General features: G+C 52.6%; 1 protein-coding gene across 2 annotated transcripts in view; it reads left to right on the plus strand.

Annotated features, from left to right (window-relative positions):
* The window catches only part of OSBP2 (oxysterol binding protein 2), a 140,213-nt gene extending 120,583 nt beyond the window's left edge, over positions 1 to 19,630 (plus strand). The window contains exons 10-15 of one of the 2 annotated variants that reach the window (XM_074920890.1): positions 12,305 to 12,425; positions 13,201 to 13,304; positions 13,659 to 13,754; positions 14,176 to 14,360; positions 15,608 to 15,828; positions 16,456 to 19,630. In XM_074920890.1, the coding sequence (XP_074776991.1) occupies positions 12,305 to 12,425; positions 13,201 to 13,304; positions 13,659 to 13,754; positions 14,176 to 14,360; positions 15,608 to 15,828; positions 16,456 to 16,598 (870 nt within the window). In that variant the 3' untranslated portion in view covers positions 16,599 to 19,630. Of the gene's footprint in view, positions 1 to 12,304; positions 12,426 to 13,200; positions 13,305 to 13,658; positions 13,755 to 14,175; positions 14,361 to 15,607; positions 15,829 to 16,455 lie in introns of those variants that run through there. The other variant, XM_074920891.1, reaches the window with a different exon arrangement.
* The last annotated feature ends 4,294 nt before the right edge of the window (positions 19,631 to 23,924 follow it).

Consider the following 23,924-nt stretch of genomic DNA (forward strand, 5'->3'; position numbering starts at 1 on the left):
GTACCTGGGTTTGGAGCAGACGCTGCCACAGGTGCCATGCCTGATGTCAGCCACCTTTGAGTGTCCCCAGTGGTGCCCATGTGGTCTGTTCCAGCCTTGGGAGCTCATGCCCTTGGCTGCAGCGAGCCAGGACACTGCCAGCCAGAGTGTAATGAGCTACAGCTCCGAACGTACCTCCCTTCGTGCTCTGCCCGGCGCCTTGCCTGCTCCTGGGAGCCAGATCAGAGACAGCAGCGTCCCTCCAGGCATCCCCCTGTACTTTGCTGTGAATGTCACAGCATTCAGGTCCACCCACCTGAGCAGCATCACACCCTCACCTCCCCTCGCTTGGCAGCGATTCCCCTGTCCTGATGCACAGCCAAATTCCCCAGCTGGCTTTATGCATGACAGAGAGAAATTAGGGGTCTCTGTTCTCCAGCACCTCCCTGGTGCCACGTCTCCCTGGGCTGTCACCCTGCTAAGCCTGGTGTTAGAGGAAATGGGTGATTCCTTACCAGGATGTTCCATCCATCCCTTAGCCAGCAACATCCCTCATCCTCCCGGGGTACAGTTGGTGCAACAGGGTGTGTTTATCACCCTCATTCAGGCTGTGGTGGTGAAACCCAGTGCTGCTGTCAGGTACTACTGAACAGCCCTGACCACCTCACTCCTGCATCTTGCCATACCTTTTCTCATGCCTTCACGCTTCTTTTCACTACCCTTCTTCTTCCATCCCTGTCCTCTCCCAAATAAATAATCTGCCCTGAATTACTTTTTATGGTTGGTCCAGGTTTTCTGACATCTGTACCCAGATTTGGTGTTTCTGACACCTCCATGTTAGGTGAGCTTCAGGGCAGCCTGAACTCCTGGGTGCAGCCCTCCTGCCTGCTCCCTGAGTCCTTCCCTTGCTGGCATGGCACATGAGCTTCCTCTGAAATAAGATTTACTGTAACTCGGAGCAAACCTGCTCCCTCGCAGCACTCTGGTGCCTTCTCTCCATGAGTGGGGCCTCCAAATCTCCCTCCTGGAGCCATCTCAAAGGGCACATATCATCGACAGTGTGGCTTTGCACTGGGGCAGCGTTGCTGGTGCCTCTTGCCCTGGTTCCTGCGGCCGGTGTGGGCAGCGTGGGACAGACAGACAGACGCCCTTCCCACTGCTCTGAGCTTCCCTTGGATGCTGTGTGTTCTGCTCCGCCCGCCAGCGCACCGAACAAAGCGTTGATAAGCTTGTGCTTGAAATCCAGTTATCCAAATAGGATTTTCTCCTGCTGGTGACAGTGGGATTTAATGGAGAGGTTTTTCCTCTGCTCATGTTTGTAATCCAGTAGCTTGGGGCACTCAGCCTGTAATTACATTGGTGCAAATAATCTCTGAACTCAGTGGCGTGGCCCTCGGGGCCCGGTGGTTAGCGGGTTCCCGGTGATGGGTGGTGTGTGCTGTGCTGGAGCACCGCGGGTGTCACGGTCCACTCGGTGGATCGTGAGGGTTCGTTTACTACAGTCTCGAAAGTGCAGAATTAAGGCAACACCACCGAAGGGCATTGCATCAATCAAACAGTGAAACTTTATTGTGTTGCCTGTGAAGCAGCACAGGATAGTCAGAGATGGGTGAAAGAAAGGGGAAGAGTAAAGTGAAGTTTAGAAGGAAGAGAAAGAGAGGTTATAGCTACCACCGCTGATTTCAACATGTCCTAACGGTCCCGGGTCCAGCCAGCGCTCCATGGTTAGTTGTTGTGTTCTTGGTGGGGAAGCTTCCAATTTTTGTTGCCCAGAAGTCATCTCTTATGCTTAGTGACACACCTTGGTCCTCCTCTGCCTCAGGGATCTCCACCCTTCTCGGACGAGGGTCCCACACATGCACAGGGGGGAGTGTCTGAGCGCGGTCAGTCTTGGAGGCGGGCAGCCTTCAACCAGGAGGTGTGTTTTGGGATTATAATGAAGCAGAGTTCATCTAAAGTTCATGATTCCTTCATGGATGTAATGGCAACAGTTGGGATCCATCCTTTTTGACAGTGGCCATGGGGTTATCTGTAACGGCTCCGGCTGGGCCCAGGTACCAAAGAACAGCAGAACACTCTGTACCCACAGTTCTGTGTTCAGGAGCCTTTGCACCACATTTCCCTCTTGGGATCGGCAGCTGTGTTCCAGACAGGCCGTTGTGGGGTACCTTCCTGTCCATGTTCCTGACAGCAGTGCTGAGACAGTGCTTCTCTTCTGGCTGACTCTTGCAGCGGGTCAGCTGGGTGAGACGCGGTGGGAGGGCAGAGCCCTCTGGCTGGCATGTCCGGGGTTTTGGGCAGCTTTTCCAGTGCATGGGAGTGTGGGCACTGTCCTGTCACAAATCTTCCTGTCAGGGCGTCAGGAGCACATGGTAGTAGCACAGTAAGGAAGAAGAAAAGGAAAAGGAAGAGAGAGAGAGAGAGGGAGGAAGAGAAGAAAGAAAGGAAACAACAGTGATCAAACAATTTACAAAAATTAAGTTGTTGAAACAACTACAGTCAAAACTATTTATAAAAGAAACTTAATGAGTTTTTAAAACATCAGCTGATTTGGGGATATCCACGTTGGATGGGACATCAAGCATATTATGTGCGTTCAGTACAGACATCAAATGTGTTGACTGATTCATCATTCTCCAGTTTATGACACACAACACTGCTGCCAAAACCAAACTGATCAAAACCAATATGAAGAAAACCACCATGGGGTGACACAACTTGTTCGGGATACCTGCAGCAGCAGGTGATCATCTGAAAAGTGTGTCCCACCATTTATGTTCTACATCCTTTTGCCCTCTCTCCAAAACTCAGTGTATTTCTTTCACATTCTGATGAATAGTTATTAAGGTTTTCTGTCCATTTTTCCTAATTTTTTCCAAAATTTCAATCAAATCCCTGTGGTGTAGTCATTGCTTTACCAAAGTGAGATTCATCCCAATGGGTGCAGGCAGCAGTTCATAAATCAGCATGTAATTAGATTGCAAAAGCTGGTGAGATGTGACAGGGCTAAATAGGAAAAGTCGCATCCAATAATTTCAGTAAAATTACAAACACAAAAATTTGAATAATTTTAGTCTCTACAACTACCTCATCTATGGATAAAAAATCACAGTCAGTCATCCTCAAACATACACAGCCTTTGCCAATGCAGATGGCTGCTGTTTCAGGGCTTTCATCAGGATGAGTCTCAAAATGGCAGATATTTTGTTCAGTATCTAAACAAATATCTCGAGACTTAATCGTATTGCCTTCACAGATGAATCCTTGTTGTTCTCGTACAGTGCAAGATTCCAAATTGGCAGCTTGCCATTTTTCATCCATCTTTTGGGCCCACACTCTATGCTCAGAAGGATAGAGTATAGTTCCACTGTGGTTCAGCCCTAAAGCAATGATGGGATAAATTGAGTATATGGTGCCATTATATATGGTGAACACAAAGGTTGTAGCTGTGTTTGTGATGGGATCCCAGGTAAAATTTACCAGGTGCCACCAGAATTGGAGTTTCTTCTCAAAATCAGTGGCACTGTCCCAAATTATTTTCCAAATTTCAGTGGGGAGAGTGCCTTCTTCACCTTCTCTTATAATTGAGGCAGCTACCGACTGCATCCACAGTTGAGCTGGGATAGAACTGAGAGCCAAGGAAAGGTTATTTTGGATCACACCAAATGCATCTACAACCAATTCATGTTCCTTTACATTTACCTTTTCCCATTTTGGTAATATACTTGACAACTGGTTAGTCCCCAAAGCCAATAAAAAAGATTGCAAAGGCCGTTGTAAGTTAGCCAAATTGCTAACTGAGGTAGTCAGTTTGTTCATTATTACCTCTGAATCGATACTATTTGAAATTCCCAATCCTGGCCCCAAAACACCGGTTAGGTCTCTCCATGTTAGTCTTGTGTGAGGAGTTTGTTTTTGCAGCCAGGTTGTCCATCCCTTGTAAGAAGCCTTTAGGAAAGGTGAGCAAGCTGCCTGAATTTCTGAAACATTGTTTTGCATCAGCAATTCAACTCATTTGAGAGACCATGCCAGGTTAAACAACATTCGCTGTTAGCCCATATTTGTGATTACATAGGGTCCAATTCCAAAGATTTTTGGGCTAAGACAATTGCTTGGGTAGTAGGTATTACAACATCTGTTTTGAGTTCTCCCCAGTATTTAGTGTTACTTTCGCCACACATAACATTATGGGAGGACTGTACAGCAGTCAAGTTTAGCCAACAATCTAGGTTTTGATTTTTGCACAACAAAATAGGGCCTTGTGGTCCAGTTCCATAACTGATGGTGGGTTCAGCGAGGGATTCAGTGATCATCTTGTTGTGATGTCATCCCCTTGTACCACTGTAAAAGTGGGTATAGCTTCATCTCCGTCAGTCGGTGTGAAGAGGGTGTCTGTGCCACGGTGTGTGACTACTGCAGCAAACGTCACTGAAGGCTTAGTTACAGCATTTATTTTGAATTTAAATGTTAGGCCTGATAGGCCTCCTGCTGGTGGATTAGGTTGCCAATCGCACACCACATAGACTGGCTTAGTCAAAGTGAAATTGTACCAACAATCTCCTTGTTCCTTAATACAGGTTTTGGTGATTTCAACACTGTTGGTACTTGGGTCTAAGGTGTAGTTACTGACATTTCTTTTGATGGCAACACATGATGAGAGAATCCTGTTTGTTACATTTCCATTCTGTAGGAGGACAGAGTTCTGCAGTGATGGTGGAATTTGGATCCAGTAGATTTCCAAAGATGGTAATTGAGGAGGCTTTCTCATGAAGAGATCCTTCCACTTTTCTGCAACCCACCTGAATTTTTTCTCCAATCGTTCCAGTCAGGACACGGACCTAATCTTTTCTGTCCCATTCCCATTCAGTACACTTCACTATCATGCAGTACTACAGTGGCTAAGTTTGGGAGATGGTCTTTGGGATAGCGTCCTGTAGCACTAGTATGCTTGATGGTAGCTTGGGACCATGGCCATTCTGTATTCTTTTGGTTACAGGTTAGTGGTAAGATGCAGAAAAGTACTACCAATCCAATTAAATGATTCATGATTCAAGATTCACACTATTCTTGGCATCCCTTGGAGTTCTCCTGCAACAACAGAACTTGCCTCTCTGAGGCAAAAATTACAACCAGACAGAAAATTAGAATGATGGAATTATCCAGCGAGTATTTATCTGATGCTCCTTCCCATGGGCATTGGAGTCTACCCATGTGTATGCATTCAGTGGGGGTTTTAGTACTAGTGGTACACTTCCCATGGGAAGTTGTCCTGGGAAGTGAGCTGGGTTCATAGAATTATCTGGTGCCTTTAATGAGGGAACTAGTGAGGGAGCCTTTGGTCAAAAGGTGGTGATGTTGGGGCGTCCATTTACCCCCCATCTGTCATTTACACCTTTGACAGCTTCCCATAGGGACATCCCAATTTCCCTCCTGTGGTTTCAGAAGTTGTTTCAAGAGACCATTTGTTCTTTCCACAATCCCGTTAATCCCTCTCAATCTTGTATGATTCTGGCAGTGAAGTGGGCGCCGTTATCAGATTGTATTTCTTGTGGTTTTGGAAAGGCTCCAAACCATTCTCTCAGTGATTTCACAGTATTTTCTCCCTTAGCTTTGTTAAAAGCTTCAGCTTGGATTAGTGCTGCTGTTATTTCCACTCCTACCAGCACAAAACGTTTCCCCCCTGATTTCTTAAAGGGACTGATACAATCTACCTGCCAAGCATCCCATAAGCCTTTACCCTCTCTTAAATGTAGAGGCTCATCCTCTAAGGGGTGTCTTTCAAGCCCTGTACACACTGTTCACACAGGTTTTATACATTTCCCTAGTGACAGACCAGCCCTGGGCAAGGGCTTCACCATACAGATCTTTAGCTCCCTGTGTTTACATTTTATATACAACCATTCTAACAAACGCTCCCAATCTTCTGTGATCTGGTCCTTCCGTACAGGAGCTAGTCTTGCTAATTCATCACCTTTGTTCCATTCCACTGCTGAGCCCCCATCTACCTGATGAGAAGCAAAGTTCCCTTGGCTAGCAGTGCATAAGATTTCTTGCTATTTGTCCTTTTGCCACACTGGAATTCTGTTAACCTCCCATTCATTTTGCTCCCAGGATGGGAGCCATTCACTACATCCTTTAAACACTGCATGGGAGTCAGTGTAAATGTGGACAGGGAAGTGGTTTGTGCTCCGCGCTGGAAAATGCTCCGTACTGCAATTAATTCTCCTCCCTGGGCACTCCCTTCTCCCTCTGTTATTATCTGTTCCTCGTAGTAGTATGGAGAGCTACTGCCTGGTATTTCCACACTTTCCCTTCTTGCTTTGCAGAAGTGTCAGTAAACCAGGCACTCACTGGGTGATCGTGGGGAAAAGGAGGGGCCACTCGAATGACTGAGATAGGTTTGTGCTGGCTGCCGTCCAGGCTCTCTGTTTCTTGGATCGCTATAGTTTATTAAAGCTCCTTCAGTCCCTGAGAGAAGGTTACAAGAGTGTTCAGTCTGGGCATACCTCTTTCGTACCGAGGCTCTCTGGGCCACCCCATCAGGAGGGGGGGTCCCACTAGCGACTGCCTTTAGAACTTTGAACAGGTCTCTTAGCACGATTGGTTGCTGACATATAATTTTTTCCACTTCTATGAGAGCCAGGCTAACCACGAGCAAACCTTCCTCCCTTGCAGTATATCTCTTCTCAGCATCCTTAAAGCCGCAGGAGTACAATCCTACAGGACGGGTTGGACCCTCAGGGCCACGCTGCCAAATGTGTACTGACAATCTGGTTGTGGCAAACCCCCGTTCTGCTTGAAAAGGGTCTGTAGGGTGGATGGGGCCAAGAGCCTGGGGAGCTGTTGCTTCAAAAATTAACAATTACGTTGCTTCTTCCTGAGAAGCAGTCTGTTTCCATTTGGCCCTTTTTGTCAACAAATCATAAAGAGGTCTGGCAATGATAGAAAAGTCTGAGATGTGTTTTCTCCAGAACACCAGTAACATAAAGCATGCTGCAAATCCTTTTTTGAATCAGGCATTTTAATCTGATTGGGAAGTGAGGGTGTCTAGTGGGATACATGTCATTCCCCCTTTCCACCAAATTCCCCAAAACTTTACTTCTTGTGAGGGCTTTTGGACCTTTTTGGGGGGAATTTGCAAATCCACATTCTCCAAATGAGAGGTTATATTCTGTTGGGTTGTCCCCACCTCCTCTTCTTTATCTCCCCCCACGAGAATATCATCAGTGTACTGACAGACAGCTCTGCCTTCGGCTCTTGTTTTTTTCTCCGGCTCTTGGGCTGGTGCATGGTGAGCTCGTGTAGGGGAATGTTTGTATCCCTGAGGCAGCTGGGTGAAGGTAGATTGTTGTCCCTCCCACGTAAAAGCAAAATGATCTGTCTTCTGGTTGCAAAGGTATCATGAAAAACATATCTTTAACATCTCTGGTTGCCACGATTGGATGAGCTTTCTCCTGAATTGTTACTACCAGTTCAGCCATGTTAGGAACTGCGGCAGTTGGAGGCTCTCTGTTAGCATTCAGCCTCCGAAAATCTACTGTGAGTTCCACTTCCCATTAGGTTTTGTCACTGGCCACACCTTGCTCCCACTTTTCCTGCACGACTGGTTTGATATTTTCCTTTGCTCCCAGGGGGAGGAGATATTGTTTAACATTAGTTACTTTGCTAAATGGCAGAAGGGGTGCAGTTTGAAGTAGCCTGATATTCAGCCTCAGTGTCCTGAAAGTCCAAAACCATCCTTATGAATCCTCCCACCCCCTTCCTTTAAGGTCATCCATTCCTAACAAGTTAGTTGGAATGTTCCCAACTACTATGATAATAGTGACTGTGCTTCCCTGTCCTGGCAACTGATTTGCAGAAACAGACTCTACAACTCAGAGAGTTACACAGCAGGTATGTTTACTCTGGCGCCGGGGTACAAGGGGATTTCTCCACAGAGCTTGCACACCCCCAGCACATTTTACCAAAAACTTATAGAGTGTGGATATCCATATTCATTGGATTACATCACACAAACATATATGTGCATGAGCGAGGCTGGGTTAGTTCTAGAGGCTGGTGTCAGCGGTTGATGTTCTCTTTGCACCTGCCCATTGCCTCCTGGGGGGCATCTCCAGGGGTCTGTTGGAGGAAGGCTCGTATTCTTCTTCACCTTGTACTTTTCCTTGGAGCATGCGCAGATTCTTGTAGCCAATTTCTTGAACAAGAGTGGTTTCAGCTGGTTTACTCATTCTCTCTTATCTAAAAGTACCAGTGTATGCATTTCTACCATCCATACATGGCTACCTAGTCATTACAAAGACTAGTTAGAGCCCATCGGCTTTCCAAGGACATGTCTCCTGTTTTTGTCAAACATAGTAATTTTTGGTAAGTTTCCACATAAAACTGCTTTGTTTTGATGAACACAGTAGCCCTTGGTAAGCTTCCCCAGAACAGTCAGGGCAAGCAGGATTATTAAGCACTATTCAGAAATCATTATCAGTTGCTATAAATAAGTAAGTTGCAAAGTAGGTGATTGTTTCCTTGTATCACAACATCAGCTTTACCAGAGCAACATTCATAACCTCTGTTGACCCTAAAGCATTCAGGACACAAACACTTCACTTAGAGGGAATCACCCCACACCTCTGTGCGTCCCCCTCAGTCAGGACAGAGATCTGTGCACTGCTATCAGTTAAAAAGGTTACAGGTGCACGCTTAGGACCCACCATAGCTGTGATCAATACATCTCCTCTATTAGTTTTAGTGAGCTGTTGGGTGTAAATCCATCCTCCATTCCCCCACTCACTACTAGGGAGTGGAGGCTCTAGTTTCCCTGCTCACTTTTCCCATCACCCGTGTCCTTCACAGGGCGTGGGGGGAGCATGAGCGTGACAGGAGAGATTTCTCTATTCTTCTGTGAGTGCTGTGGGTGTTGTTTTGGACTATACCACTTTGATACCGACTTGCTCATCTTATCAGTGGGTAAACCATCCATGATATCCCTGGGAATTCCATTTTTTAATTCTCAAATCCCACCATTGTTGTTGAGTCTGCTGGTTTAGAGCAGGGATGGTCAGTGGGAGTGGCTGCAGTTTTACCAGCAAAAAGGGGTAGATCTTTAACTCCTACTGGGTGGATTCCTCTCGATTTCTCCTCCAGAGTTTTCACAGCACCATATTTTCTACTATAATCTCCCAGTTCCTCTGCTACCTCTCCCCACATCCACACCTTTTTTTATGATTTGAGTGGGAAGGAGTTGAGCTGTGATTAAAAGGTGAATCTGTGTAAGCATTAATTTAATCTCTCTTGCTATTCAGAAAACTCTCCAGCTTTTCTGCAGGGCCTAATGACATGATGGTCCTTTGGAGATCAATCCCCATAGATTTAAGTGACTCTAGGAGTCCTCTTATCAAAGGAGTCATGACTTCAGGATCCACCAGCAGCATCACTGGAGATTTGCATCCAAGAACTACCTTCCTTTCATGTATCATTTGCAGGCAGGCTGCTTTGTGCACACTTTCTAGCAAGTGATCAGCTGTGACAGTGGTTGCCAGGGCATCCCCCGTGTCCAAAGGGTTCAACCCTGCAGCCCAATGGGCAGCCCACTGGGTTAGGGACCATGGGGCATGTCTATCCCCTGTTGTTAAAAAGACGCTGTGACCCCAGGAACCACTTGCTTCTTTTTCACTTAATTGAATTTGGTCCCCCCTGGTTAGGGATGCGTGCCACACACACTCTGTTCCAGGTTCTTTAGGAAAGTGCTCATATTCTCTTTTAATTTTGGCCAATTCAGTGGGAGTATGTGGTATATATTCTGCTTTAATCAAAGGAGGGGTTTCCCTGAAGCGTTTCCTCGCTTCCTTTAGTTAATTTTGGGGATATAGCGGGCTTATTTGCCAAATACCTATTTCCTTCATCTTCATTTGTAACTCACCCAACGATTCAGCAGTCTTTGAATATTCCTCCCTTAAGGCATCTTTTAACAAGTAATTTTCCTCCTCTATCCCTTCTTTTTCCTCTATCTGCTGTTTTAACAAGCAGATTACTTTCTTTTTCTCATCTAACTGCTCTTCTTTCTCTGCTAACTGCTCTTCCAGGTTGGAGGTTGTTTTCTGCAAAAGTTGCACCAAATTTTCAAGGGATTCTGTGATTTGTTTTTCATGACTATGCTACTTAAAGCTGTCTTCAACTGCTGTGACCAGTCTGGCTCCTAGAACTGCACAGATTATTGCTTTGCCTTTACCTGACCGTATTTTAGCCTCATTCTGTAAAGAAATCACTTGGTCTGTTACACTCTGCAAATCTGTCCAATTATCCTGAGCCCAGTCTTCCCTGGGTGGGGAGGGTCAAGCTCCACACTTTGCCAGGAGTGCATAGAATGAGTCAAGATTTTTCACTAACAGAGAATCTTGATAATCATCCTTTTCAGTCATTCTTATTATGAAGGGACCAAACTCATTTCGAAGAGGCTGAACTTAGTTACACACACACACAGCCACTGCTGCATCGCCCTTCTCTTCCCTGAGTGACCAAAGGGACCAAAATCTACCACAGGGAGTCAAAACTTAGTTACACACAAGTGCAGACTTTCTCTGCTTGTCCCTTCAACTTCCCAGGGTAGTTGACCTCATCTGTTTGAGAACAGATCCCTATTTTGCACTAATAGAGCCATGTACTTGATCCCAATAGACAGAGCCCTCAATTTGAGTTTGGGGTGCAATACACCGAGGCGTGTGTGGTGTGTGGGAATCTTGAACTGCCCCCCCTTGCTTTCTGGACACCTCTCACCCTTTTGGGTGTAGGGCCAGGTGCGGCTGGAATGAAACATTCTTCCCCTGTTACAGACCACACTCAACCTGCACCCCCCTGTCTGTCAGGATCCTGTCCGTGACACCAGTTTAATGTCACAGTCCACTTGGTGGACTCGTGAGGGTTCGTTTACTACGATCTCGAAAGTGCAGAATTAAGGCAACACCACCGAAGGGCATTGCATCAGTCAAACAGTGAAACTTTATTGTGTTGCCTGTGAAGCAGCACAGGATAGTCAGAGATGGGTGAAAGAAAGGGGAAGAGTAAAGTGAAGTTTAGAAGGAAGAGAAAGAGAGGTTATAGCTACCACCGCTGATCTCAACATGTCCTAACGGTCCCGGGTCCAGCCAGCGCTCCATGGTTAGTTGTTGTGTTCTTGGTGGGGAAGCTTCCAATTTTCGTTGCCCAGAAGTCATCTCTTATGCTTAGTGACACACCTTGGTCCTCCTCTGCCTCAGGGATCTCCACCCTTCTCGGACGAGGGTCCCACACATGCACAGGGGGGAGTGTCTGAGCGCGGTCAGTCTTGGAGGCGGGCAGCCTTCAACCAGGAGGTGTGTTTTGGGATTATAATGAAGCAGAGTTCATCTAAAGTTCATGATTCCTTCATGGATGTAATGGCAACAGTTGGGATCCATCCTTTTTGACAGTGGCCATGGGGTTATCTGTAACGGCTCCGGCTGGGCCCAGGTACCAAAGAACAGCAGAACACTCTGTACCCACAGTTCTGTGTTCAGGAGCCTTTGCACCACATTTCCCTCTTGGGATCGGCAGCTGTGTTCCAGACAGGCCGTTGTGGGGTACCTTCCTGTCCATGTTCCTGACAGCAGTGCTGAGACAGTGCTTCTCTTCTGGCTGACTCTTGCAGCGGGTCAGCTGGGTGAGACGCGGTGGGAGGGCAGAGCCCTCTGGCTGGCATGTCCGGGGTTTTGGGCAGCTTTTCCAGTGCATGGGAGTGTGGGCACTGTCCTGTCACAAATCTTCCCCAGGACAGAGGATGTCATATGTGCTTTTCCAGCCCAGTGTGTTGTGGGGGCAAAGCCAAAGTCTTGGCTGGGCAGGTCTGTGTGTCTCTGACAGCCTGGGGACCTGTGTCCCCTGGGAGTTTCCAGTCAGAACAATGGGAGCCACTGCTGGTGGGAGAGGCGCTGTGACACTGGGATTGCTGGGGATCTAGGCCGGGTGTCGGCACATCCCAATTTCTCAACCAGGATCCCTGGAGAGTGGGGCCATGTCCCGGGGTCACAGTACAGCAGCATCTCACAGCAATAGTTGCTCAAGTTAAGGTTTGCTGGATGATGGTTTGCTAATGAGCCTTAGAAAACCCTGCTGGGAGCTTGGTGCACCTCTGCGTGCTGCTGAGGTACCTCACAGCAGGTCACCCCAGCAACCAGGAGAGGACTGGGGTGCTCAGGTCAGCACAGCAGAGCATCCTTAGGGCCAAAGCTGGCATGGAGCTGTCACTTCTCCTAGGAGTCCAGGGCTCTCCAGTGCTGGTGGCTGTTTCTTACGGGCTGTTTTTCCTCTCCCCCAGGTGAGCCACCACCCCCCAGCAGCCGCCCATCATGTCTACTCCAAGCGAGGGTGGACGTTGTGGCAGGAAATCACGATCGCCAGCAAGTTCAGGGGCAAATACCTCTCCATCATGCCACTGGGTAGGTGACCTGTGCCGAGAGGATTGGGGCTTGCTTTTCTTCCTCTGCTGCTGCTGCAATACCCAAGAGGTTTAAGCAGTGTGCTGGTCCCTTGGGCTCATGTAGGGCTCAGTGAATTCCACCCCAAGCAATGTAGGGAGCACAGATACATGGTCCCGATCACAGACAACCCGATAATAACTCATCTGCCCTGGAAATGGAAATTATGCCACCAGCAAAGGGAGACTGCTTTGCCTGCTGCTCGCACCATAGCAGACGTGCTTTGGAAATACCCTGCTTGCTTATGAATTGATTTCTCTTTAAATTATATTTAGAGGTTAGCTTGCTGTGTTTTTTAACCTTCTCCCTGGCAGTCAGATGCAATAAGCTGCCTCCTTCTAATGTTTTATTTGTCTTCTGCCTGTCCCTGGTCTGGGCAGCACACCCCGGGGCTGGTCCCAGAGCTGTGCTGGTGCCTGGCTGATCTCCTGACACTGAGAGTCAACCAGGCAGCACGTTTCTGTCCTGCTTTTAAAATTAGTGCTTTTGATGGGGTGGGAAGGGGGCAGAGGGCCCTGCAAGGCCCTGTAGCTCCCTTACTGCAGTGGACCACAGAGCGTGCAGCAAGGGGAGGGATGAATCCAGACCCAGCCCTGGCTGGGGGCTGATGATGGGAGATGCAGGTAGAGGGGCTGTGTCGGCTCTGAGGACGAGCTGGCATGCTCTGGGGGAGCATGCCCACAGCCCTGCCCGGCCATCTGCCCTCGCTGAGCTTGGGGCATCCCTCTCTCCGCAGGCGCCATCCACCTCGAGTTTCACTCCAGCGGGAATCACTACGTCTGGAGGAAAGTCACCTCCACTGTTCACAACATCATCGTGGGCAAGCTGTGGATTGACCAGGTCAGTGGCTACGGGTCCGAGGGGATTGCCTGGCTCCAGGGAAGGGCAGGGGGCTGGAAGGGCACTGCCCTCCTGGGGTGTATGCCTGCAGTGTCTGGCTTCCCCACCATACTCCTGCCACAATACGAAGGTGTGCTTCCCTGGCAGGGATGGGGGAAGGCTTCTGGGAGCTCCTAATGGCTCTTCCCAAGGCCAGCAGCTCCGTGGGGCAGGGTGGTCACACGTGTGGTGGGTTTTACCCTGCTACTGGCAAGCCGTGGGGCTGGTGGGGGCGGTTGCACGAACTACAACTAACGCCTGATTTGTCTCCTTGCAAAGTCTCTCACTCACTGTGGTTCTGTGTCTTTCATCTAGTCTGGTGAAATAGAGATTGTTAACCATAAGTCAAAAGATAAATGCCAGCTGAAATTTACCCCCTACAGCTACTTCTCCAGAGATGTCCCGCGAAAGGTATGTATCCAGGTATCTCCTTGCTCCTTCTGGCAGCCTTGCATGGGGTGAGACCTGGCTCTTATCTCTAAGCCAGGCTCACAGGGTCCCAGTACTGCAGCTGGGATGTGCCCCAGCATGGGCCCAAGGGTCTGTGCTGGCACTTCTTGGCATGGGGTCACCAGGGAGGGCTGGGGGGGACCTCCAAACACAGCCTGTGTTTTGGTTCTCCGTGTGCTGGAGCTGCAGCACTGAGACCTCAAAAGGATTTGATGGGCTGGAGACCCACCTGAATGGTCAGGATGGGCCCACGCTCCCCCTGGACACGCAGTGCCAGGCCAGCTGCTCCAGCTGGGGCACCTGGAGGGTGCTCTGCCCCCCTGCACCTCTCCCTGTCCTCTGGGCACTTCCAAACACCACCAGAGCCATCTCCTTCTGCCAGGTGACAGGGGTGGTGAGTGATGCTGATGGCAAAGCCCACTATGTCATGTCCGGCACATGGGACGAGAAGATGGAATGCTCCAAGATTGTGCACAGCAGCCACGGCAGCACCAGCACGGAGGGCAAGCAGAAAACTGTCTACCAGACACTCTCTCCAAAGGTCCTGTGGAAGAAGTACCCCCTCCCGTGAGTCCCCTCCCTCCTCAGCACGGGGTGCTGTGCTCGGGGCTGCAACAGCCACACGGGGATTAACGGTGCTGCCCTGAGCCCTGCGGGATGGAGGGGGGACATGTGCCGAGTCCTGAGGACATGGGGAGGAGACCAGGACTTGAGTGGCCATGTGGCTTTTTCTGGGGTGTGAGCACACAGCAGGAGAGGAGAGCAGGTCCCTGAAAGGCGATGGTAGCTTAGGGGGACCCTTTCAGGTAGGTTTTGGGCACCCAGGGACACTAGTTAGGTTTTTCTGGCTGCTGGCTATGGCAGGGAGAGGTTGAGTGTGTCCCTGGCTGTCCTGTCCCACCGGTTGCTTTAGCTCTCTGAAGAGCCATCCTCTTGACATGTACCCACAGCGGGGCTGCTCTCAAATCAGTCTCCAGCACCTGGTACCAAAGGTCCCTGCATTGGAGACACTGTTGAAATGGTCCCCTGTGGAAGTGTCCTCTGCCTGGTGCCTCCACTTCTGCAGAGGGGATCCAGCAGCAACTGGGTGAAGCTGTTTCATGTCTTGGCTTTGCAATAGGGTCTGGAGCACAGGTCTGCTGGGGAGCGGCTGGGGGAACTGGGGGGGTTCAGTCTGGAGAAGAGGAGGCTGAGGGGAGACCTCCTGGTCCTCTGCAACTCCTTGCCAGGAGGGTGCAGAGAGGGGGGATGAGTCTCTGGAGCCAAGGCCCCAGCGCCAGGCCCAGAGGGAATGGCCTCAAGCTGCCCAGGGCAGGGTCAGGCTGGCTCTGAGGAAGGATTTCTGTGCAGAAGGGGCTGTTGGGCATTGGAATGGGCTGCCCAGGGCAGGGGGGGTGTCCCCATCCCTGGAGGGGTTGAAGAGTCGGGCTGAGCCAGCGCTGAGGGATCTGGTGGGGTTGGGAACGGTCAGGGTGAGGGTCATGGTTGGACTGGAGGAGCTGCAAGGGCTTTTCCAACCGAGATGATTCTGTGATTCTGTGATACAGCACTTGGAATTTGTAGGCTTGGCTTTAAGCTTCCCTGTGCAGAGCCAACAGAGGAGGGGTCTCTGTTCCCCTCCAAGACACCCATCAAGGTGCCACCCACAGAGGGTGGGAGACAGGGCTCCCCAAATCACCTCTACATGTCTGTCTGGGGTATTAGGAGTGGCATCAGTGGGGCTGGGGTGAGACACAAGGACACGAAGTGCTTGGGGAGCGTTGCTCGAGGGAGGCACCACCTCCACCCTCCTGATGGGGGCTCTCCGGCTGCAGGGAGAACGCTGAGAACATGTATTTCTTCTCCGACCTGGCCCTCACCCTGAATGAGCCCGAGGAGCGCGTGGCCCCCACAGACAGCCGGCTGAGACCCGACCAGCGGCTGATGGAGAGCGGCCGCTGGGACGAGGCCAACGTGGAGAAGCAGCGGCTGGAGGAGAAGCAGCGAGCCGTGCGCCGGAGGCGAGAGGCCGAGGCCGTGGAGGCCCTGGAGGAAGGTGAGATGCTTTGGGACGCGGGGAGCAGGGACCACCCGCCCCTCACTGTGGTGAAGGAGCCCCGCTGGGCGTGGGGGATGGAGGAAGGACCCTGCTGCTGTCCTTTCCAGAGAAGGGCAACGGAGCTGGGGCAGGGTCTGGAGCACAGGTCTGCTGGGGAGCGGCTGGGGGAACTGGGGGGGTTCAGTCTGGAGAAGAGGAGGCTGAGGGGAGACCTCCTGGCCCTCTGCAACTCCCTGCCAGGAGGGGGCAGAGAGGGGGGATAAGTCTCTGGAGCCAAGGAGCCAGCGCCAGGCCCAGAGGGAATGGCCTCAAGCTGCCCAGGGCAGGGTCAGGCTGGCTCTGAGGAAGGATTTCTGTGCAGAAGGGGCTGTTGGGCGTTGGAATGGGCTGCCCAGGGCAGGGGGGGAGTCCCCGGGATCCCTGGAGGGGTTGAAGAGTCGGGCTGAGCCAGCGCTGAGGGATCTGGGGGAGTTGGGAATGGTCAGTGTGAGGTTCATGGTTGGGCTGGAGGAGCTGCAAGGGCTTTTCCAACCCAGAGGATTCGGTGATTTGGGCAGCTGGGGGCAGGGTGGGACTGGCTAGATGGGAGAAGCAGCCCCTCACCCCTTGTTTCTCCGCGCACAGGCAAGGACTACGAAGGCTACATCCCACTGTGGTTTGAGCGCAAGGTGGATGCTGTGACGGGGGAGCTGATCTGCGTCTACAAGGGCGGCTACTGGGAGGCCAAGGACAAGCAGGACTGGAGTACATGCCCCGACATCTTCTGAGCCGCCCCGCGCGCCGGGGTGACTGGCCCTGCGCCTCAGCTCACCGGCACAGACCGAGGGACAGTGAGGACACGCTGGCAGCGTCCCGCCGGCAGTTAACAGTGCAAACGCAGAGTCAATACATGCAGAAATTTGAAAAGCAAATCTAAACAGGGATTCCAGACCTATTTTTTTACGCACTAATAAATAGCATCTTTTTTTTTTTTTTTTTAATGATGGCTTTTTCAGCGACTAATTAGGAACAAGGACAGTGAATCTGGTTTGTTTTTAGCCTAGCATATTTACTGCTATCAGGAGTTGCTGCCTATATCTTTCAGCGCCTCGGCTTTATCAGCTGAGACGTCGACTTCCAAAGATGCTCGCATTGTGGGGATGCTGTGCATTTGTGTGAGCTCTTTTCTTTGACTTTATTTTTTTTCCCCATTTATGTGTGGACTTTATGGAATTATTTTTTTTTAAAAAAAATTCATCTCCTTGTTCAGGTTTCTTCCAAGACAGACACGAACAGCCCTGCGTCCTGCTCAGAAAACTGTCTCCAGGGGCCATGGCGCTTGATCCTGGAGGCTCTTGGTGGTTCCCACAGTGCCCAGTCATCCCAGTAACACCAATTAGGAAGTTTCAGTGACCTTTTTTGACCTTTTTTCTTTTTTTTTTTTTTTTTGTCCTCAAGAAGTGTTTGAGCAGATTCCCCGCAGTCTGCCATGTTTAGTCAAGTCTTAGGACTGTCTTTAACATGATGCTTTGTGAGAGTGATTTGAGTGAGGTTTGGTTTGGTTTTCCTGCAACCGCATGCAAAGGGGGAAATGGCCTCGCTGAGATCAGGAACACCTGTCAGATGCCGAGTGGAGAGGTTTGTAGCCCAGTGGTGCTCCAAGGTCCAGGTACCAGCTTTCTCCTGCTCCATATCGCTCAGCCCAGGGGCTGGCAGGAGCCTGGACCTTGGTGCTGGGTTCACAGGCAGCATCTCCCTGCTGAGCTCTGCCTGATGCTGGGCGGGAGGGGAGGGAAGAGACGCTGTGGTGACATTGGGATGGAGCCTTGGTCCTGGGTTTCCCATCCCTGTGTCTTCCCCATGAAGCCAGACAGGTCTGGGCTGCAGTTCCCCGGCATGGGGGGTCACAGCCTGAGCCTGGCGGGCACCTGGTGCCTGGCTCCATTCCTTCTCCTCCCTCGTGGCTGGTCTCTCCCAGGAGCAGTTCAGGTCATGGCTGAAGCAGCTTGAGCACGGGGCTGGGGGAACCCCACGTCCCCCTCTTGCCCTTCCTGCGTGCCACCGCCTCACCACGGCCCCGGACCCGCCAGGAGAAGCAGAGCAAGTGCTGCTGGTGATCGGCGAGGACCAGGAGCCAGCGGCGCTCAGGCACTGGCCACGCAGGCAGGGACCGCCGGTCCCCAGCACCAACGGGGAGGATGGGGGTGGCAGGACCCCGAAGATGGGATCCGCTGGGCCAGAGAGTATCAGGGAGACCTGGACACCCACGTTTGCCCCACTGGATCTCATTTTTGATGTCTTCTTCTCTGGGTCTTCATCATATCACGCTGACTGCTGCCTCGTGGGGGTCAGAGGCCACCCCTAGCCAGACTGTCACATCCACATTGGAAGATAATTAGCAATAATGAACTTTGAGGCAATGGTAACTGGAGTACCCAGGCTGCACACGGGACACTTATGCAATCAGGTTCCTCAACCATCAGTTTCCTCCTGGTCGGCTTCTCTTCCAGCACCTCCATACCTGTAATTTACAGCAAACCTACGTGTACAGTATATATAGACCTTGTATGGCGTAACAGTAGTGAGTGGCTATTGGAGTGGCAACACCCACTGATTTCATTGTACCCTTTAATCTTATTTATTTGCTTCTAATTTATATATATATAAAAATATATATAAAATTATTTTGCTTAAATTTCTATGGTACACAATAGATGAAAAATAATGAAGACAGAAGTGTCTGTCTGAGTTTTTGTAGCACGAGTATGATTTCCCTAGGCTTGTCCCAGAGTGTAGGAGTGATGGTGACAGATTAATTCCCAAAGTAGAGAAGCAACATTTGGCTCCAAAGCTGGATGCGACTGCTTTCAAAAGGTGTTAGAAAGACATTCCCATCTAGAAATGATGCATTTGGGGTTTGACGGGCGGCACTCAGGATCCCCCATGTTTGGGAGCGGGATGCTCCAAGCCGCTTCCCGGCTCTCTGAGTGTTGGAGCAGCTGATCTGGCATGTTTGCTCCTTCCAGGCCCTTCCCGGAGGTTTGCCCTGGCTCAGTAAAGCTGGTGCAGCTCTGCAGTGAGCCGGAGTGCTGCATTAGGTGTTGGATGCGGCCTGCAGAGAGCTGCCAGGGGTCCTGGCCCAGGGCGTGCAGATCTCCTCTGGAGAAAGGCTCTCGCCTGCCTGTGGAAACGGAGGATGCTCCGCGTGGGACCTTGGTGCCACTGGCTCAGTTTGTGGCACCAACCAAAGTTGTGGGGCTTTTATTCCACTCGAGGCCTAAATCAGTTTTGTAAAACGGGCTAGAAATTGAGCTCTTCAAAATGCCTTATTTTCCTTGTTTGCTTTGTCAATGCAAGTCTTACCCGAGAACTTGGAGAGGTGAGAAGCTCCTGCACAGGCTGTTCCCAACTGGGGTCCCAGCGTTCCCGCAGCAGAGGAGAGCGGGGAGCGAGGTGTTGCTCAGGAAGTGCTGGCACCAAGGGTCGCTCTGGGACCCTGAGAGGTCCTCTCCGATGTACTCCCTGTCGCTGTGTCTAGAAATCACCATCACAGCTTAGCAGAGCTCGGGGGAGTGCAATGAGCACTACCCAAAGCAGAAATCCCCCGGTTTTTAGGCTAATTTTAAAAATTGCTCTATCTTCCAGAGATCATCTAGCAGCAGCACTTAACCAGAGCACCATCTCCTGGTCTTTCTATTCCCCCCACAGGGATTTTAATGTCATTCCACTGTAAATGCTGTTGAATGTATTTCTTTTTGAACAATATATTGTGAGTGATCCCTCTTCTCCTACACGGTAATAAAACTTGGATTCGGGAGTTTTAAAAGCCGCAGTGCTGAGATGGTCACTCGCTCCCCAAGGCTGCAGGTGGGGGCCCTGGAGGAGCCCTGAGGTGGGTGAGCTCTGGGCACATGGTGGGTGGCAGGTGAGGTGGCCAGGGAAGGGACCATGGAGGTGGCCCAGAGGTCCAGGGAAGGGAGCTCAGGAGGAAGGAGGGCCGGGGGAGGGGGTTGTCCAAAGGGGGAGGTTGTCCAGGGGAGGTGGCCCAGAGGACAAGGAGATCCAGGGAAGTGGTTGTTCAGGGAAAGAAGGATTGGGGGGAGGTTTCTCAGGTCGGGAACTGGTCCAGGGCAGGTGGTTTGGCAGGAGATGGCCCAGTGGAGGTTGTCCAAGATGGGAGATGTCCTAGGGAAGGTTGCCCAGGAAGGGGGGCACAGAAAGCAGGAACATGAGAGGTGGCCCTGGGGTAGATACCCCTGGTAGGAGGTTCTCCAGGAGAGCTTGGAGGAGAAGGAGGACCTGGGAAGGGGTTGCCCAGGGAGGGAGGAGGGCTAGGGGAGGAGCTTATCCAGGGAGGAGATGTCCCAGTGGAGAGTGACCAGGGGAGAAGGTGGTTGCCCAGGACAGGAGCTCCAGGAAAGGAGGAACAAGAGAGCTGGCCAGGGGAAGGTGCCCAGGTAAGGAGTTTCTCTGGGGATGGTGGGAAGAGGTGACCCAGGGGACGTTCACTGGGGCAGGAGGTGGCCAAGAGTAGGTGGCCCAGGAGTGGAGGCCCTGGGCAGGGAGTTGGAGGAGGGTCTGGACAGGGGCTGTGGAGGTGGGTAGGGGACGCCGGGGCAGGCTGCGACTGGCAGCCGCTACAGCATTGCCAGGCAGCAGGCACACACAGTGCTGCCTGTCCTGCCTGCAGTCTGTCCTGCCTGCAGTCTGTCCTGCCTGCAGTCCTGCCCACCGCCCTGCCCGCCTCAGCCCAGCTTGGCCAGGTGAGCAGGAGTTGGGGCTGGGGGGGGAACCCTGGCACTGGGACCCACTTGGCCCATGCCAGCAGCCTGCTGGGTGGTGGGGAGGCGCCTCCCTGCCTGCTCTGGGTGCAGGCAGTGGGGCCCGGGGCACACAGCACTGAGTGCAGCAAGCCTGCTGGCTCTTGACTTTAATGACTCCTCTTGACTCCTGTGCCCCACAGCACCTGCAAATCCACCTGTCACCCCATGGCGTGGCCCTCAGCCCGGCACTGCGGCTCTGGGAGGTGGGTGGGCTGGGCTGAGTAATTTTCAGCATGTTCACTCTGAAGCCTAATGAGTTCATGGAGGCTTCTAGAACGTGTTACCTTCACCTTGCCTTGTGTTGCAGGCCTGGGTGGCAGGCATGGAAGCAGGAGGAGGCTGTCTTCAAAGGCCAGAAACGCAGTGAGGCTCATGCAGGTGCCCAGCACTGCACTGAGGGCATGAGAGGGCCTGGCTGACCCTAGCCCTGGACCAACACACGCCTTGGCTCCTGTGCTGCCGGGGATGGGCTTTTCCCATCCACTGCATAGCTGGGTGGTTTGCAATCCCAGGGTGCAAGAATCCAGGGCTCCTGCCTGCTGCCTCCCTGCCTGTCCCCCACACCCCAACATAGGGGATTTTGCCCCCACCCCGGGCTTTTAACCTGCTGCTCTGTCCTGACCAGCAGCACCTCATTTCTCGTCTCTGCAGAGCTGGGCCCAGGAGAGTGTCCCAGGTTTGCAGGATCCTGGGCTCGGGAACGCCAGGAACGTAGGCTGGACCAGGGGTGGGGCGTGGGCAGGGGGGTCACATTGTGGGGGTGCAGTGGGACCACCCAGGGGGACAATGCAGCACCAACACTGGGGCACTCCTGCCTTGTCCCACCCCCTGGTACCCTGAAGTGTGAACACGGGTCGCCAGTGACACCCCACGTCCTGCTCCCCCCCGCAGCGGCACGGCGCGGGTGCGTGGGGCACCGGCAGCACTGGGGTCGGTGGCATCTCTCCTGACACCTCCCTCGCTGGCTCCTGGAGGGCTGGTGAGTGGGGACAGGGCAGTTTGGTCCTTTCTCAGCTCTGCTTTTCGCCCCCCTGCAGCCTGCCAGGCCCAAACCCTCCCTCGCGGGGCACGAGCAGATGGGCTGATGCTCAGGCAGAGGATTTAAATAAAACAACAGCACACCACAGAGACCAAAATAGCAAGTGCTGGGAGAGCGGAATTTTACCCTGGGAAATGTCAGAGGGGCTTTTGCAAAGATCCAAAGGGCAAGTTTGGGATCAGGACTCTCCCATCAGGCAGCAGCTTCCCATTTTTCGCAGTAGGAGAGATAAGAGCATCCCAGCCCCCTGCCCTGCTGCCCCCGCAGGCCTTTGCACTGTCCCCACAGCTGAACTGTGCTGCCACGGCAGTGAAAAATTACCCTGTTTTTTTAAAAACAAAACCAAAACCAAATAGGATCCTATTGTGGCTTTTTCCTTGGGAAGCAGTTGAGGTTGAGGCTCTTGATGGAGAGAGTGGGATGCCTTCTGTGTTTGAGCTTAGGTGCGTTGCCAAATGCTCCCTGGTGAGTTGCTGGCACCTCCAAGCTGGTTCAGATGCAGCTGGGTGGGATGAGGTGGCTCCTTCCCATCCCTGCCCGGGTGCAGGGGAGGCTCATGGCTCTGCTCTCCCACGCAGAGCTGGAGGGACACTGTGACGGGTGTCCCCGGGGTGACGCCAGCCCTGTCCCTTAGGAGGAGTGCTGCAGGGGGCTGGCTCAGCTTCCCGGCTCCCAGCCCAGCCCGGGGGACTGGAGCAGCTCCAGCTCTATCTGCACAGAGGACTTCGCTGACAGGTTTCGGGAGGCCATGGTGGAGCCCCTGCTGTTCTCCGAGGAGGAGCAAGATGAGCCTGATGGACATGATCCCGGGCAGGATGAGTCCTTGTTCCCTGCAGGGGGAAGACTGGGTGTCTGGCAACAGTTGGCGGCAGAGCCGAGCCGTCATCTTTTGCAGGGCAGGTCTCCACCTCTGATGAGGAGGCAGAGCCTGGAGTCTCTGGGAGGGAGGATAACCAGACTGAGCCATAGCGATGCTTTGGGGACGGCCTGGGGGGGTCCCTGGCCAGTCCCCTCCATGCAGCCAGCCCTAGGCTGGGAGGACTCTCTCCATGGGAATCCATTTTCAGGGGAAGAGCGGTTGGCCATGGCCTTGCATGGTGAAGACCTGTCTGCTGGGTGTCCCCAGAGAGTCCCAGGCATCTCTGCTGGCAGGAGCAGGGCTGGGGCAAGGAGGGGCTCTGCCACTGGTGGTTTGCCAAGGGCCAGTGGTGCCAGGACCAGGGGACATCCCACCAGCAAGCCCCTGGGCCTGAGACAGCAGGAACCACCAGCTCTCTGGGGACAGCATGGAGGGGACATCATTCTTGCTGTGGATGATGTAGAGAAGGAAGGAGCAGGCAGCAGGCAGAGGAGAGCTCCCTGCTCGTCTCACAGTGAGCCTGGGCTGTCTGTGGGGTGCTGGGGGAGGACGGAGGACTGGGGCCAAGCAGGGGGAAGGGGCACGTCTGGGCCAGGGACCCTCTCTCTGGGCAGTCACAGTGAGCTCATGCAGGGCACAGTGGCAGGGACTCACGGGATTTGTCTGGGGTGTGTGGGCTCCTCCTGTGAAAATACCATTTTTTCCTGCAGGTACCCACACAGCAGTGGGACCCCCTGGGCGATGCAGGAGCAGAGGAAATGTGTCAGCCTGCCCAGGAGGAGCAGCTGAGTGCCAGGGGCAGCATGGGAAGCAGAAAGCTGTGCTGCCCCGCAAGGTACATCCCTGGGGTGGCTGTGTCCTGCGGGGGGGGACAGCAGGGTGGGTGTTTCTGCCACCCGGGACACAGCCCCAGCTGCGGCAGGATACTCTGAGTGGTCAGTGATGGATGAGGGGATGGCTCCTGGCTCTGCTTTCTGTGGAGTGTGGAGAGCAGAGGCGACACGGCTGGGACACCAAGCCTGGCCCTGAACCTTGGCTCCCACGTGGTGGCCATGGAAATGCAGAGACAGGAGCAAATGGGGTGGCGACCCCGCTCTTGCTGCCAGTGTGCAGCGGGGCAGCCGGTGTCACTGCGTTGGTCCCTGCAGAGGAGCCAGGAGGGGACACGAGCACTGGGATCTGGTGTGAAGGGGTCTCAGAGCACAGGCGACAGAGACAGGTATGCCAGGGGCTCCAGGCGCGGATCCTGCACTCAGGCATGCCCACAGATGCCCTGGGAGCAGAAGATGGCATGGGAAACCCAAGAGGGTCCTGGACCCCTGGGTGCTGGGTGGGCATCCAGTGGGGTCTCTGCCTGTGGAGCCGGGGAGTGGTGAGGACAGGGACATGGGTA

Source organism: Athene noctua, chromosome 17 (assembly GCF_965140245.1).
Source record: "Athene noctua chromosome 17, bAthNoc1.hap1.1, whole genome shotgun sequence".
NCBI classification, from domain to species: Eukaryota; Metazoa; Chordata; class Aves; order Strigiformes; family Strigidae; genus Athene; species Athene noctua.